Raw genomic sequence first — 17,976 nt, forward strand, 5'->3', positions numbered from 1 at the left:
CTCTGCCTTCGTCTTCCTAACCTTCCTCCCCACCACCAGAGTCATCTTACATACCACCATCCTATGCTGTCTAGCCACACTCTCCCCTACCACTACCTTACAGTCGGTAACCTCCTTCAGATGACATCGTCTGCACAAGATGTCATCCACCTGCATGCTTCTACCTCCACTCTCGTACGTCACCCTATATTCCTGCCTCTTCTGGAAAAAAGTGTTCACTACAGCCATTTGCATCCTTTTTGCAAAGTCTACCACCATCTGTCCCTCTAAGTTCCTTTCCTGGATGCCGTATTACCCATCCCTTCTTCATCACCCCTATTTCCTTCACCAACATGTCCATTACAATCTGCACCAATCACGACTCTCTCTGTCTGGGATGCTCAGAACTACTTTGTCTACTCCTTCCAGAATTTCTCTTTCACCTCTGGGTCACATCCTACCCGAGGGGCCAGCCACCCTTGGTGCATTGCCAGACAAGAAGATATTTACAAACCACAATTACCACGACATGGGGGCGTTGTCCATCCATTTTCTGGAGTTTATCCTCACCAGTGTCGCGGGCGTGCTGCAGCCTATACCAGCTAGTACAACCTGAACTGGTCGCCAGCCAATCGCAGGGCACGTATAAATAAAGAACCATCCGCACACACATGCACACCTACGGGCAATTTAGTCTTCAATCATAAGCAACCATCCGCACACACATGCACACCTACGGGCAATTTAGTCTTCAATCAGCCTACCACGCAGATTTTTGGGATGTGCTAGGAAACCGGAGTACCCCGAGAAAACCCACGAATTCACGGGGAGAACATGCACACTCCACATAGGCGGTGGGGCTGTTGTGTAAAACATAATTAAAAACAGAATACAATGCTTCGCAAATCCTTTTCAACCTACCTTATATTGAAGTTGGCAAGAGCTTTGTGATGAAGGAACCCACACAATGAGGTACGTTATCATCTGCATAAAAATGAAACTTGGCTCGAGCCACACTATGAATGAGAGTGAGCGTGAGAGCAGTGGGCCTGAGATTGAGCCCTGGTGAACTCCCTTACAGATATTGAGCCATTCAGATTTGTTGAGGGACCCGAGAACACTCTCTGATTGCACGAATGTCACTGAAGATATGCACGAAACACAATTTACACATTAATTATAAAACTAAAATATACTGTTAATTATTACTACTATAAAACAATTAAATTTTGTATACACATCATTTGGGTTGCATCAAATATTTTGATATAAAGCATTATATTACGATACATTATTCTACCATAAAAACAAAAATAGGTTGCAACAATATAGAAACTATTACAGGATTAACTACTACAATTTAATCAGAAAAAAATTTCAATTTAACATCGTATACTTAAATTTAGCATTACAATAAAACGAGGAAAATTGTTTGCCTGTATGGTAAATTCAACTGTTAAGGGGAACCAAAAAAATTGTTTTTACTTTCTTTTTTTAACTTAAAAAAAAAAAATCTTGACACAAGCATAACGATGATCTTTATCTTTGAAGAGGACAAAAATGTTGCCTGAGTAGAAAAAAACACAAAACACATTGAAGTCATTATCATGGAAATAATGTTTGCATTGTTCCATTTTTCCTCATCACCTTTCTTTGATGATTTTTGATCCAACATACCTCCCTTGTCCTGAAAAGTGTCAAGCGTGTCATCGAAAAAGAACGTTTCATAAAATAACCACACAAACGCAGTCTTTTTGTAAAATACATTTAATCCCTTTTATATTTGGGCAAACAAGTCACCAGGAGCGGGGTGGCGGGGGGAGGGGCCTATGGGCTGGTGGCAGCCAATCAGAGTGCAGCGACGTCAGTGCACACTCGTGGCCCCGCCCGCATCTCCGCCCCCTCAGGACGTACCAGAGAAACGAGGCATCTGCTAATTACTAATTAGTACTTTTGAGTGTAAATACGACGACGACGAACGAGAAGAAGACACTGAAGAGGAGGCGGCGGCGTCTGATTGGTCGATGGCTCGTTAAGGTTGATCTCCACGAATGGGACGACACGTTAGCAACAATAGCGATGGTGGGGTCGAGCACAAAGCTAACACTTTCGATACGATTCTCCTCCAACAAACGAGCGTCAAAATGTTTCACAACGCAAATAGAACGGAAACTACGAGACCAGGCAGGGGCGTCCAAACAGCGGTTATTACACATGCAAATGTCGTGTAGCAGTTAATATTTCGAGATCAAAACAAACATTCAAATTTGTTCTATTCGGTGTAATCCTTCATTAATCCTGAATCACGTGCATAAACACTTTCGGTAAACACGATTCGTGGGCGAAGCTAGCGAAGCAGTTAAAATCCATTTAAACTAAAAAACAGCTTTGACATTATCGTCAGCAAATATCCCGCGGCATTCAACAATACGACTTTTTTTTTTTTTTCAGTGTAACAATCTGACGTAGTTTTTGTATTTTTATTTTTTTATTTTTGTCGTACAGATTTTGCCACTTTTCTGAACGAAACATGCAAATGTTTTATGGTTAAAGAAAAAAAGAATCCTACAACTTTTCCCCCTACATCGCTGTCTTCTATATTGTATAAAAAATATGCCACAGGCCAAAAATAATCGTAACATTACAGATTTTTTCCCGTTGCCTTTGATGTTTTGTAATCCTGGCTAATGCTAGCTAATGATTTCTGTGATCATTATAGCAAAAAGCATCTCGTAACATGATTTTTTTATTTTTTTTTTATCCTCCGTAAGGTTTTTTTAACTTTTAAAAAAATGTACAAATATTCTGCCACTTTTGTTTACGTAGCGTGCTAATGTCAGCGAAGCTATGCCACGTTTTGTGTAATTGTTAAAGCAAAAATCATCAACATTTTTACTTTTTTCTTTCATCTGTTTTGGAATCTTTCATTTAAAAAAAAAAAAAAAAAAAAAAAACGGGCAGAAAAAATTTGCCACTTTTGCATAGTCAACATGCTAATATCAGGGAGGCTAGGCTAAGTGTGTTATCGTTACAGCAAAAAAATTAAAAAATCTCAGAACATTACGACTTTTTTCCCCGTGGTCTTCTTTTATTAATAATTTAAAAAAAATCCATAAAGATTTCGAGACTTCTTTATTGAAGTTTTTTGTTGTTGTTGTTATTTATTTATTTATTTTTTAATCGAACAAACATTTGGCCATTTCTGTTTGATCATGTTGCTGAAGCGAAGTTACGTTTTGTGTAGTTAAAAATCCCCCAAAAAGCTTTTTTTTTTTTTTTTTTTTCATTTTTTCTTGGATAATTTTGGGAGTCCTTCATAAATGCAGTTAACGTTTGCATTAATTTTAAAAACGAAAAAATGTATTTGAACATCCGTGCCTGACACGTGGACCAATGGACTTCAATTTTTGAGCTGAAGGTGTTTTTTTTTTTTTTTTTTTTTTTTTTTTTTTTTTAGCACATTTAACGCACGTGAGCATGCGACCAGCTTTCCCAAAACGTGGGACAGTTAAGCGAGTGAACGCGACGTGAGAGCACCATCGTCTGGCAGTGCACGATATATCCATGCGCTCAAAAAGCACTGTTAATACATGTATATATATATGTATATATATTTACACACAGTTTATACATCAAACAGTGGGGGGGAGGGGGCGACATGTTAATAACCAGCGTGCCCTCCTCAAAGGTGCCCTTCGGGCACCTTTGTGGCAAAACTATACATGCAAATTGTCATGCATGAATATCTTTTGCGGATAATTTCCATGTGCAAGCAAGCAAATGAATTTTGTCGCAAATCTTTGACATTTTCAATGTCAAAGATGTTTACTTGTTTTTCTGGTGAAAGATACTTTTTGGTAGACTCAGTGGTCGTATTGCCGCAGAAAATTATATTTTGTGGGTCTGGAAAGATCAGCGGAAATGTTCTAAAACTCACAGTTGGTAGGACGCGTGAAGTTGTTTCATTGATTTTTGGGATGAATGATGATTTAATAGCTCCAGTATGGTTGGTGCGTGTACATTTTTGGTGTCCAGAGGGAGCAAAATGTGCCCCAAAAAAAAAAGTGTAAAAGGCATGGAAAACAATATTTTAATTTTCTCCCAAAATGATGGTCAAATGAAAAAAAAAAAAAAAAACAATGGAGAAAAATGGGCACAAAATGCCAGAGGAGGGCACCCGGGTTTTTAAAAAGGAGGATATACCGTTGTGTATCTACATGTGGGTCGGGGTTAGGCGGGCTCCAGCATGGGGAATAAAAGACGGGCGGCGCGGAAACGCCGTCGTGCGGGAATCCAGCAAGCTAAATACGCTTCCCGCTCGGAGGAAAGACGCCGGGAGCTTCTAGTAGACGGGACTGTTGCGGATGCCGCAGCACAGAACCATGCTGAAGATCATCTCGAAGATCTGCGCGCACACAAAGCACACCGAGGCGTTTAAAAAAACAAAACCAAAAAAACGGTGACCTCGTCGTCACGGCGACGGCGCTCCCCCCTCACCATGATGACGGCGACCACCAGGGCGGCGATGCCGATCAGGTAGATCTTGTCGGAGAACAGCTCGGTGATGCGGTTGTGGCAGCTCTGGAATGTGGCAGGAAAATAAAATTATATATATCGTTTCGTACAATATAAAGTACATGATGAAACGATACACAACTGACAACTACTACAACTAATCATTATATTCATCGTTATCAGAACAATGCTTATAATTCCTAGTTTGTGTTCGTGAACTTACGTATGGCGTTCCGGAGCTGGGACAGAGGTCGGTGACGCCCAGCATGTCCGTGAATTGCGTCAGCAAGGACGTGCCTTGACCCTTGCCGCAGCAGCTCAGCTACAACAAACAACAAGTCGACACGTCCGGTTCCTTATTCCTGGAATCGTCGGCAATTCGTACGAGCGTACCGTCTCGTGGAAGACTTTGAGCACGGAGGCGGCCGCCCTCTTCTTCTCCGTGTCGGCGGTGACGCTCTGCGTCATGGCTTTGTCGTAGATGGAGTCGTAATAGTTGATCATCTCCTTGGAAACCTGACGCGCCGCACACACACACAAAAAAAAAACGTTACAAACCAGAAAAGCAGCGAGCGCGTATTAAAAACCCCACTCGTTCCGATCTGCATCAACTTCAATCCAAGTCGGCTGGCTCGCAAAGTAAGGTTTCAAGACAGGGGTAGGGTTTCGACGGAGGCGCCGGAGAGCCCGAAAGTGGCGGCCGGCCGCTTCCTTTCGCTCTCTTCCCTTCAACCTTCCTTCTGTCCTGCCATCTTTCCTCCCTCCCTCCTCCCTTCCTTTCTTCGTCCCGCCTCCTTTCCGTCATTCTTCCCTTCTCTCCTCAATCCTTCTCATTCCTCCCTTTGTCCCTTGTCCTTCCTTCCACCCTTCTTTTCCTTTAATTCTCCCATTCTTCCCATGTCCTTCCTCCCTTCTCTCCTTGCTTCCATCCTTCTTTCCTTCCATCCTTCCTGTATCCCTCTTTCATTCTATCCTTCCCTCCACCCTTTTTCTTCTTGTCTTCCTTGCATCCTTCCTTCCATTCCTCCTGCTCTCATTCCTTCCCTTGTCCTTCTTTCCTGCATACTTGCACCCTTTGTCATTCTTTCCTTCCTCCCATCCTTTTTTGATGCCTTCCATTGCCCTCCTTTCCTCCCATCAGTCTTTCATTTCTTCCTTTATTAAGTTATTGAAAAGGTGCATTTTTTCTGGTTGCGTGCGTGCGTGCGTGCGGCGTCTTACGGTGTCTTTGTGCATGAAGCCCCAGATTCCGGCGGCCACTTCGCAGGCAAACAGGATGACGAGGCAGGCGAAGAACTGAAGAGAAAGAGCACGAGAAGAGCGGACGTGAACGCGCCCGACGCCGTCGGGTCCGTCGGCGAGATTTGCGCCGGCGAGCGACTGACCGTTCCCAGCAGGCATTGCGACTCCTGGATGGCGCCGTAGCAGCCCAGGAAGCCCACCACCATCATCACCGCGCCCACCGCGATCAGAATGTGCACGCCTGGCGAACACAATTGAATTACAAAATGCTACATAAAAAGATTGAAATAGAAAAGCTATCATAAAAAAATATATATATATCTATAAATCATTGGAAATACACATGTAAATGCAAATGCATAATGCAAAAGAATGGGAACAAAAATTCGTTTTCAAAAGAAAAATGTAAGAATATTACAAAATAAGAATGAGAGCGAATATAGATAGAAGAATACAACATCAAACAAAGACTGAAAACTAAAAGGTGAAAAAAAGAATTCAGGACTAATGAAACAAATAAGAAAAAAATGTCTATTCTTGCAAAGAATATTACAGATAAAATGTGCGTGTAAATCTGAATCCAAACAAAATAGCTTAAAAGGGAAAGATGTAATGATTCCGAATGGCCAACAGAGGGCAGCGTGCTATTTAGTTAGCAGGCCTGAGTCGCGCTCACAGGAAGTCATTTCCCTTCGTTTCTCTCTCTCTTTCGGAGAACAGACGAACAATATCAGTGAAAAGCAGACATTGTCCTCAGCGTGCCGTTAGCATTAGCATTAGCAATCTCCCGCTATTAGCGATTAGCGAGCTCGCTGCCGTCTATTTGTGGACGATGCAAGCGGCAACTAATTGGGGCATGGGGTTTATTTTGAGGAAATACAGCGCATAATAATAATAAGGGTCTCTCGCAATCACTGCGTATTATTTTTATGACGAATGGAGGAGCTTTTTTGGGGGGCCTCAACACGCCCCAAATGTCACAAATGTTCCCCCATCCGAAACCTCACTCAGTCGGAGAGTTGGAAAAATTGAGCCGGACACGAGCCTCGTGATTTCGCGCACCAAGAAGTCTTCGGGACCTACGCCCCGAATTGAACAGGAAGTCGGCCATTTTGGTTAGAAGCAGCCATCTCGAGCCAACTGCAGGCCGGGGGGGATTCCTCGAACTCTTCTCGCGGCGTCGACGTTTGACGGAAACGCGTGCGCGAGGGCGGCCACTCTCTCTTTCATTATTCGGCTCGTATCCGGGGGGGGGGGGGGAAGCTGTGATGTCATTGCGGTTGGAAGCAGAGCCCGGGCCATCATCATCCTCACCTTCATCATCATTAGCCGTGCTTGTCAGGCGTAATTGAATTGCGGGCCAGCATCCCCGCTCCGTCCGCAGAGCCACTCGCGCTAATGCTCATTTGGAAATCGATGCCTTGGCCGAAAGCCCCGCTGCCGCCGCTCACATCCATCCCTCCCTGGACGCCATAATTCCATTTTCCTTAAGCGTCCTTTCCTGTCCGTCTTGATTTAATCTGCTCCTCCGCCATTACGCGCGCAGCTGCTCGCCTACCTCGCAAGGGTTACTATGGAAAGAGGGCGACGGCGCGAGGACTGCTTACCTGAGGCCCGACCTCCCTTGCTACACCGGATTGCCGGGATGAAAAGTCAATTGTCATTCGCTAACTACACACTTTGTGATGCGGCGAAACTAATTGCGCTAACGCTGTTCAGCCAGATGGCGCCAAAGGTTTGAGGTCGAACAAGTAGAATATTTCCGACGTCCGAGCCGTCTGGAACGCAGCCCAGCTAGATCAGCTAGCTCTTGCTTGCCTAACAGCTAAGCGGCAACTCCCAAGATGGCGGCCGCATGGAATGTATCGCCAGCCTACGACAGCGCTACACGCAAACATCAGCTGGCAAAACAAATGCTAGCTCATCCTCATCGTCAGACCAAGTTTTGGTTTGGCGGGAATGTTTTGAACTCGAACCAGTGGAATATTTTCGGCGTATGAAAAGTCCGAGTGCAGCGCGCGGTAGCTCGTTCTGCTCATAATGGTGGCGGTACGAAATACGTCGGCGACAAAAATAACACCTAGCTGCCGTTTAGTGCGGGGGGGGGGGCGAAGGTTTACGTTCATCCTCTCGACACTTAATCTCCACTCCAGATGTGTTGAGCTAGCCACAATTAGCCAGCTATTGTTAAGGGACACAATGAAATCCCCCCCCCCTCGCTTCTGCTGCTTCCCGTTTCCTGGGACGTCGCTGGCTTTATTTTCAAAACAGATGTTGAAAGTTCACATCTTAGCTTTGGTCGCCATTCCTGGATCTTGTTGGTTGTTTTTTTTTCCCACTCCGCGTATCCACGCGCTAAAGAAATACTCAACAGACGGGAACATTCCTTCCTTTGTTAGCGGAAAAAAGATGGAAGATTCCAGTGACGATCCCCCTCTGCGCCACTTCATTACTGTACTTAAGCAGATTTGTTTTTTTCTCCTAGGTGTCTGTACTTTTGAGTATTTTTTTCTGATGACTTTTGACTTTTACTCACTCCATTTGAAAACATATATCTGTACTCCTTACTCTTTCAAAATAGGCTTTTTTTTTTTTCTTTTCTCCTCAACATGAATGAGTCACATGACACAAGGGAGGAAAGGTCCTCATTGCTTTGGGCTTTTGTTGTTTTAAAAACCAATCAAAATCAGAAACTGGATTTCCTACTTTCAAAACCCCGCAGACGATCTCCAATTGCTTTTTCAAAGCTGGCCTTTGCATCCTTGACAATTACGGCACAGAAGTGCTGCGATCCCTTGACCAAATTCTCCCGAGTGGTTAGTGAGAACCCTCAAAGTGGTGGCTGTGCACAGGAAATGACACATCCACTCGAGAGGAACTCGTGACTCATCAAATGTGCAGTTACGCGGGCAAACGAGATCCGTCTATCACCTTGATCGCTAACGCCGAGACCGCTCAGATTTGAGAGGCTTCCGTTGTGCTAATTTCCAGGCAGCGGGGAGACGGCTCGGGGAGGGGGAGGAGGAGGGGGCGTTTGGGTGAAGGTTAGGGGGGAGGGAAGGAAGTGGAAGGGGGAAAAAAAATAGAGAAGGGAGACAGCGTGACTCGCATGCTAACCACCAGCAGATGGGGAAGAGAGGGAGGGGCCAGAGTGGAACGAAATTCAGTGGAAGGAAGGAGGGAAAATGTTCACACAGGAGGAGGAGAAGGAGGGAGGAGGAGGGGTGGGGCCAGTGAGGAATTCTTTCCGACACCAACGAGGCCTTTTCTCCTCTCCTCGGTTGGGGGACGACATCACGGAGGAGTTTCTTCCATCACGTGACACCAAAATGCTTCTATACGTTTTTTTTTTGTTTTTTTTTGCTCATTTACCGCCGAGCCGTCCTCGCTCATGCGACACGATGCGCGCCGGGGTCGCAAGGCGAGCCGCGACAAAGCGTCGTTAAAACACTTTGCGCCGCTTTAATGCCTTGACATACAAGGACGTCCCACGTACAAGTTCTTCCAGATACGAGCCGTTGTTCGGCCCGTGTCGCATATATTCATTATCCTCTGTGAAAAACAACTCATACGATTTCACCTGTTCATGTTTTTATTCTTGTCGCTTTTTGGGCAAAAAAAAAAAAAATGGCAGATTTTGTTTTTTATTTTTATTTTTTTGTTTGTTACCATGTCATGTCATCGTTGACAAAAAAATAAATAAATGCGAAACAAAAAAAGATGCGGGTTAATCTCGGACAATGAAATCCTTCGCCCGATTAATCGGTCGGGCCCTATTAACATTATCAGTGTTCAAAGCGTGACGATAATACGACGATGTGACTTCCACCCGCAAGCGGAATCACGTCTCGGATGTCCGTGCACGATTTATGTTGTTGTCTTTCAACGTGGTAAATGCTCACCTTTCCTACGATCTTGTCGATAATGGACGGCACATTTGTCCACATCAATGAAACCGCAGGAGATGCCATCCACTTATCGCGGCCATTAATAGTTAATGTCAATTAATGTCTACTCGACGGCAGCTAAAAGCTACTTGAAGTCGACTTCTTTTCGCACGGCGTCGGTAAGACGTGTAGGCAAGACATGAAAGGAAAAACTATTAAATGATTAAAGTTAAGTAAACTATTCTTTGCATTCATTTATATGTTTTTGTTTGATTAAGACGCATGTATTTATTTGTATTTGTGTGTTGTTCATTTTGCCTCATTCAGTAATTTGTTATGCGATTTAATGTAAATATTAAAATATAATGTGAATAATTCAGTAAAAACGATCATGAAATTATTTAATTCAAATACAATATTTTTGGCTAAAATTGGTTAAAATGTATTCATTTTTGTTCATTGATCTCATTTACTGTAAATTTTGAAAATATGAAAATAAAGCAAAATACATTGATTAATTTTGCACATACATTTTAATTTAACAATTTCTTATTATGATGATTGTTTATTAAAAATGAGTGTGAATCCTAAAATAGTTTCAGGGGAAATATATTATCTAATTTACTGTAAATTTAAAAAAATAAACAATTTATTTTATTAAATAATGTTAATTGATTAATTCTAATTACTGTAAGTTCATTTTAAATACAATTTTAAAAAAATCAGCTGAATTATTTGACTTTTTTTTTTTTTTTTTTAAATGTATTTCCATTAGCAAAGCAAAATTCCGCTGCGCGAGTGTTTTGTGTCGGGGACGCACGAAGGATGCTGCCGAGTTGCGGAAATATCGGCAGCGGCGGCTGAAAGGAAGCACGTACTGATGTAGAAGGTGCTGGGCGCCTGCTGTCCCTCAAAGTTGATCTCCAGCAGGCTGCTGGTCTGAGGCTCGTGTCGGAGCCACAGGGCCACGCCCAGAATCACGCATCCCGCCAGCTGAAAATGCAAAAAAAAAAAACAACGACAAGGAAAAGTGTCATAGGTCATCATCATCATCATCATCCTGATATGCTTTTCTTTCTTTACCTCAAAATCGATGTTGTGTGATCATCGGCCATTTGTCGACAGCAAGAGGAACACTTTATAAGTATTTTTTTTATCAAAGGTTGACACGTGTTTTGATACCTTTAAACGTGTAATGTGAACACTGTTGTGTTTATTGCCATTTGGCAGTTTACTGGAAATTTCCACCATGAATCATACATCGTGTGTTTAAACAAACCACATAACTTTGTCCTACGAACGTCTGCTAGCTTAATGCTAATACATAATGTGAAACGCCATGTTGCAGCGCCATGTCCATTGAATGAAAGCATGATGAAATCATGATGCGGAAACTGTTGAATTCTTTACATTCTATTTAGTTAAGTTATTACTGTATGTTTTTAATCACGCGACAATTTTTGGGGCGGCTGGAACGGATTCACGTTATTTCCGTTCATTTCAACGGGGGAAGAGGATTTGGGATGCAAGCGGTCGGAACATATTCAATGGAAAAAAAAAAAAGGTGAAGGCGCCACTGTGGGCTGCGCAGGCGAGTCAGACCGAGCGATCGGATTTATCATCCTCACAAACGATCCACGTCTGCGCTCGTCGTCGCCGTGCCGACGCATCGTCTCGCCTCGGCTCCCTCGCCGCCGTTCCCGAGCGAAGGACGGCCGCTGCCTGGCAACCGCGGCGGCCGACAAACTCGACACACGCACGCGCGCGCACACACATGGGCGTTACCAGCGAGACAAGTCGGAGCTCTGCAAGAAGCTCCGCATGGAAACACTCTTGCTGCCTCGTAAACTTTTTATATTTATTTATAGAGGCCAATGCCGCAAATGTGCAACAGTTTGGAGTTTTCTGGAAAAATAGGCCTCAATCTAAAGAAAGGGGCGAGCAAGCTTTTGTGCGCAAGGGCCACATTTGTATTTTCTAAACGGCCAGACGGGCCAACTCATTTGTAGATGAGGTTGGGGTGGGAAAAAAAAATGTTAAAAAGTCAAAACGGTCAGAAAATTGCAATTCAGCTCATTTTAAACTGTATTATTTACGATTCCTTCTACTAGAATTTACCATTTAAAAAAAATAAAATTATTTCACTATTATTTGGTATTTTAAATAAAATTGTTTATCTTAATAAATAATTTACGCTCATTTTTAAATGTATTATTATGACTTATTACTTATGCACTATATCAGACGACTGCAACGAAGTCTTGTATTCCGACACCACCGCATCACGATCACATTTACGATCACTGGGCTTTATCTCATCAACTCTACCGCGACCGGATACACTCGTTACCACGGCCACGACAACAACAATCGGTAGAGGATTTTAATTGAGCTACGTTCGCGTACTTTGAATACGATACGCCTCGCGAGCAGGCAACAAAACGTTATGTAGCCTAGCAAGCTACTGCTAGCACGAACGGTGGGACGTAAACACGCCGCCGTTCTGTCGACTCGTGCTCTAAAGTTTCGGTGTGGGTGAAGTCATTTCATTACAAATAATTTAATTACAGTAAGTTATTTCTGTCAAGTTGCAATGTTGGTTTGACCTGACTGATTAGAATACATGATGTGACGAGAGCAGCGATTGCCAAGGAACAAAAATAGAAATAGAGGAAAAAAGATGCATTATTGATTGTAAATATCCTTTTTGGAGCAATTAAGTATATGCAGTAAATGAACAGGTCATTTAAATAGACACATTCCTCCATCTTATGATCGGATCGGTGATCGATTTTTTAAAACTCGCCGATCGGTGATCTGCCCCTACTTATATTGATAATGAAGTCATCATTCATTCTCATTTCGAAATGTTATGTATATTTAATGCAGTGACGTCCTAAAATGGGACAGCCAGAGATAAATGAATTAATTTTACTCATTGACTGTATACAATTTATCCTAAAATGTCAAAATAGATGAACATATCATTTGTAATATTGTTATTGTTCTTTTCATTGTTTCCCTTTCGTCCTTTTCAAGGCCACTCATCAGCGGCGGTGCGGCGCCCGAGCGCCCCCTATTGACCGGCCGCTACGACGAAGCGCCGAAACATGAATGCGGTTTCGCAGTTTGAAGGGAAACCGGGCCCCATGACCAAAACTTCTTTGACACCTCTAGTCTACATGGAAGCAGAATTAACTATTGATGCATGTATTTTACTACATCCCACGATGCTTCTGACTATTCTTGCCGCGGTTCGTTTGTACGGAGGTATTTTTGGAATTTGGATTCTTATGTTTTTTTCCTCTTTGCGTGGGGCTTCTGTCCACTTTACTACAGTAAAAGTGGGATATCCCCACAGCTGGACTAGTGAAGGCCTCTTCTAGTCTACTTTGTATTCTTCTCTTCCAGGAATTTGTTTGCTTCTAATTCGTACGCCAAGTGGCACAAAGACAAAGACGCTTGCGGAACACGTGCCGATCGGTCCGCCATCTGTTGCTCGCGCATTCCGCAGAGCGGCGGGGGGGGGGCGGGGGTTTGGGCGAGGGGGGCAGCTAACACGGAAGCTACAGTGCGTCGTAAGACGGGGAAAACACCATTCGAGACTGGAGCTCGACCGATCACAATCGAGACGGCCCATTGGCCAATCGGAGAGCGGCTGCTTCAAACGTGACCAAGCTGGGGTCTATTTCAGGAGATTTGAGGGGGGGGAACAGAATGCGGGCCATGTCGGCGGAGGAGAGGGGGGATGGGGCGCGGCCTCTTGTGTTCCCATAAGACTCCCCCTCCCCCCAACTCACAGGGAGGCTCCCCTCCTACTCGTGGCACTCAGTGTCCGTCCGGCTGTGATTTAGGAGCTAATAACGCTAAAAGCTCTAAAGTGGGCTAAGTTCTTATGAAGTCAGAAGGGCTTTTTTTTTGGGGGGGGGGGGGTCGTCGTCTCCCTTACTAAAAGACCGCAAGACAATCTCGAGCTTTGGAATTTGACTAAAATGTCGACTGAAGCCGCACAAATGTCGAAATTCGAACCGTGTATGACGTCGGCACGGGCAGGAATCGGATTCTGAATGAGCAAAACAATATTGTGGTTTCACGGTGCCACAATTAAGAGCTCGAAAATGTGTGAACATAGAAAGGAAACAAACAACTGAATTGTCCGAAACAAAATCAAAACGCACTACAAGAGTAAAAGTACTTATTTCTCAGGAAACGAGTCGCTACTTTTCTTTGTGACGTAATGTCAGCGCAGACACAAATGAACGCGAGCCACGCTTGTGGGCGGCCTCCGATATCGCCGCATTTCTTTGGCCAATTGAAAAACATTCATTTTCAGACAGCGTTCTAGTAACATATTAACTAGGGCTGCAACGAGTATTTCATTTCGGACTGAGCAGAAAGGCTAACAGTGGTGACAACGAGCCGAGATGAGCGTCACGCAAGTCAGTGAGTTTAACGTTAATGCAATTTACTAACATAACGCCGGCCCTTCTATTACCGTCATTGCTCGTGTATAATGCGCATTAAAATAACATGAAATGCGTTTCGCCTGGCCCTCCGTGTACCCACCTTACAAATTCTGCCTGCGCAATCAAACATATGAGCACAACTGCGTGTTTTGTCATTTGCTAAATAAAAAGCAGGGCTGTGAATTTCAAAATGAGAGCAAGTAAATAAGTGTTCCATGTTCAAATAAAGTGATTAACTTCAGAATCATTCTTTGAAAAAACTAACAAAATACAGATAACACTTCATGTTTTTCATCACATGGGTAGAAGCAAAACCATCCATTGTAAAAATGCATTATACAAAGGTAGAAGGGTTTTTCCAGAATTTTGAGGTCAACTTTGGGGGAGCGTATTATCCATGGGTGTGCATTATATACCAGAAATTACGGTAATTATGAATACCGTTGAATCTGCGGCCAATTTACACGATGGCGATAAGTAGAGAATGTGTGCGACTGTGATGTGACTTCGTTCAAGGGACAGTTTTGCTCACACATTTGACGTGTGTGTGTGTGTGACAAGTAGCCAATGTACTAGCATCGTATCTGCAAGTAGCTACATTTTGAGTCAAGTACTGTCAGTGGAAAAAAAAAAAAAAATTGATTGCGAGTGGCGAAGTTTGTCAAAATTTTTTTATTAAGTTCATATTTGTGTTTGCTTTAGGAGGTGTCTTCAGTTAGTCAGGTCTAAGTTCTGAAACGCACCGCCGCGAACTGACTGTTATGTTGTCACATCCAAGAATGTGAACTGTGGTGGAGTTGCAAAACAGACTCCTTATGCCTTTTTTTAAAATAAATAACTAAGAAGAAAAAATGCTAAGTTGAAACTCGAATTTGTTTTATTTATTTGTATTGGTTTGAAACTGCCTCACTGAAAATATTTCTAGATTTTAAAAAATATATACCGTTTGCTGCTCAATGTGAATATAAGAACTAAAACAGTTGATTACTTCATTCATTTTTAAATGAAATGGCTTATTCTTTCGTGTATTCATAACTGCTCTTTAACTCGGCAAAAACATAATTTATCCGAATACCCGATTATTCGATAAAAAAAATTTTGGTAGGACACTCGAATACTAAAATATTTGATAGCTGCAGCCCTAATGTTAACGCTACCTAGTGACGTGCATACTCAATTCGCAGAGCTTTCAACTACGGAAGCTGCTAAAATTTTATTTAAAAAAAAAAATAATAACTGAGAAATAAATTAATTGTTCAAATCAATCCATCCCCAACCCAAGTATGACATCACGTGAAATGTCAGTTGAGCGCCCTTAGCAGAATTAAATCTTGTGTTTTTGCTATATCTTGGACATTATTTTTTTGTGGTGACACTTCAACAATCAATAATCATTACTATTAACTCATTCACCGCTGTGGACGTTCCTATTGGTCAATTGGAATACAACCATTCACTGCCACGGACGTATATAATCGTCAAGGAAGAGGGTCTGGCCCGGCTTGACGCAGCTCGTGGAGTAAATGGCAAACGTAAAAAAGCTGCCGACGTGCGGCGAGTCAGTGTTGGTCGCGGCGCTATTCTGAGTTATACATCTGTAAATACATGAAGATTTTGCTCTCAAAAGCACTTTTGCAGTCTCGTTTTTGTTTGATCGTTTGACGTGTCATAAAGCAAAACTGCATCAAAGTCGTTGTTTATTATTAAAAAGTATTGCGCGGCTGATGAACAATCAGTCAAATATGGGGACCTGCGCTTTGGAATCGACGAGCAGTCAACGAGGAACAGTGCTTAACCTTCCACTAGACTGGAATGTTAAAAATGAGGTGATGGACCTTTATCGGCTTACACACACACAATAAGTGCAGCGGTGAGGCAATGACTTTTTTTAATGAGTGGCTATTAATGATCACTGATAATAATAATAATAAAAATAAATATGATTCTGATAAAGACGAACAAGCAAGGGTGGCACGCCAGGTCCAGTTTGTAATACATGTTTTTTCTTTTTTTCATAAAATAGGTTATTTAAAAGATATTTTTTGTTTATCCTTTTAAATATTTGGTTAATTGTAAAGAATAAAATGTGTCTAAAAACTGTAAATATTTTGATGAATGTATTGATTATTTATAACTGACTGAATTATACACATTAAAATCGAATCATTTATTCCCGTTTTGTCGTCCCGGTGCTGGTGGGGCGATAGGGAGCGAAAATCCACCAATCATTGGTGCTCCCTTATTACTTTTTATTCATATTATGGATTTGTCACTTCTTGCAGTAGACGGGTGACGTCAGCGCACGGATACGCCCCCCCCACACACACACACACAAACCCACCCACAAAGTAACGCACCACAGTGTGTGGAAAGAAGGAATCAGAGCGGTGACTCAGTGGGAAGGCCACCCAAAAAAAAATAAATAAATAAAAAATTCCAGCGATGATTCAACATTTTTTACTTTTTACAACACACTCACTCGCCGTGTGTGCGTGGGCTCCACATGACAACACAACAGCGACACAAACTTGTCACTGCATGGAGGAACCCCCCAATCAACAACAACAACAACAAAAAAAGCGTCCGTGAGTCGTCGCACACGCATTCTCGTCCTGGTTCAAAATGGCGCTGGAAAACTGGGAAAATGACTCATTTTCCTAGTTTTCCAGCGCCGACCTCCAACATTGTGTTTGTGGGCGTGTCCAGGTGTGTGACGTCATGTCGACATCGAATTGTCGCATTTTGGTGTGACAATGAAAGTGCGATTTTGCCGCGCTAGAACAGAAAGACAAGAACACACACACGCACATGGCCAGTCACATGCAAAGTCTCGCGCACAAACTGAAACATACACACGCCAAAACACACTCGCACACACAAACCAAAACACTCACTCACACACGCACACGCGCACACACACTAAAACAAAAACACTCACCCTCCCTCTCACACACACTCAAACACTCACTCATTCACAGTTTTGCGTGTGGTCGCCGATTTCATCTTTTTTTTGGGTTGTTTTTTGTTTTGGAGAGCATTCGTGTGGTTTGTCGCCCACCACACGCAAGCACAACGAGGCCGTTTTAAAGCAACAACAACAACAACGATAAGTCGAACAAGATGGTGGCTGACCCAGAAGATGAAGTTGAAGAAGAAGAGCAGGTACTTGATACATTTGGTGCAGCCTTCGACGCCCATGCTGACGGAGGAGATTGGTCACGCGTACGACGGGACTGGACGGGACGGCGGCGGCGGCGAAGATAACGGCTCCACCCAAGCTAGCCGAGCGAGCGCTCCGGGCGGAGCTCCGCCCAGCGAGCCTCCAGCCAATCCGAGCCCGGCCACGCCGGCCTTCTTCCGGGCACGCCCCTCCGAGTGAGCGACGGCTCTTCCGGCCATTTTAGGCTCACGTATCGATGTTTTGCCGTCGTCAAAGACATTCATGCGTTTTGTGTGCTACTTACGAGGCCGTCCGGTGTCACGCAGCTACGTTTATGGATCTATTTGGAGCCCAAATTGACCAAAGAGAGCACTCCCCGCTGATACTACAATTCCCAGAATGCACCGCTACGGCGTCAAGTTCCGCCCAAAATAACAACGTTTTAACGTCTTTAGGTACACGTGTCCGTTTTTTTATGTCGCTTATTATGTTATCCAGGTACTCGGGGAAGCTGGGGTGTTTCCCAAGTGAGTATTTTTAATGTATTCAAACCTCAAATTGACGAAACTCTGGCGCAGAGAGCCGATACTACAATTCCCAGGATGCACTGTGCTAGTTGCTGTTATTTCGCTGCTCTTTTCGCAATATCCAAGCATGTTTTTTGCCCTTTATCCTTTCACCAATGTTGAGCGAAGGTTCCTCCTGTTACCCACAATCCTTCACAGCG

General features: G+C 43.3%; 1 protein-coding gene across 1 annotated transcript; it reads right to left on the reverse strand.

The window, feature by feature from the left end:
* Nucleotides 1–1,730: 1,730 nt before the first annotated feature.
* On the reverse strand, nucleotides 1,731–17,395 carry LOC133469146 (CD81 antigen-like). Its single transcript, XM_061755860.1, has 8 exons — nucleotides 17,222–17,395; nucleotides 10,502–10,616; nucleotides 5,880–5,977; nucleotides 5,716–5,790; nucleotides 4,888–5,010; nucleotides 4,718–4,816; nucleotides 4,477–4,560; nucleotides 1,731–4,384 (listed from the first exon to the last, which is right to left on the reverse strand). The coding sequence occupies exons 1-8, from the start codon at nucleotides 17,285–17,287 to the stop codon at nucleotides 4,322–4,324; spliced, it is 723 nt and encodes a 240-aa protein (XP_061611844.1). The 5' UTR covers nucleotides 17,288–17,395; the 3' UTR covers nucleotides 1,731–4,321.
* Between the last annotated feature and the right edge of the window lie 581 nt (nucleotides 17,396–17,976).

This window comes from Phyllopteryx taeniolatus, chromosome 2 (assembly GCF_024500385.1).
Source record: "Phyllopteryx taeniolatus isolate TA_2022b chromosome 2, UOR_Ptae_1.2, whole genome shotgun sequence".
Lineage (NCBI taxonomy): Eukaryota > Metazoa > Chordata > Actinopteri > Syngnathiformes > Syngnathidae > Phyllopteryx > Phyllopteryx taeniolatus.

Bases quoted from the DNA above. Each gene is read 5' to 3' on its own strand.
- LOC133469146 (XM_061755860.1), bottom strand. From the start codon at position 17,287: ATGGGCGTCGAAGGCTGCACCAAATGTATCAAGTACCTGCTCTTCTTC. The intron at 10,617-17,221 runs GTCAGCCACCAT...TTGCATTTTCAG, and splicing joins TCTTCAACTTCATCTTCTGG to CTGGCGGGATGCGTGATTCT. The intron at 4,385-4,476 runs GTGAGGGGGGAG...GTGTGCGCGCAG, and splicing joins TGGTGGTCGCCGTCATCATG to ATCTTCGAGATGATCTTCAG.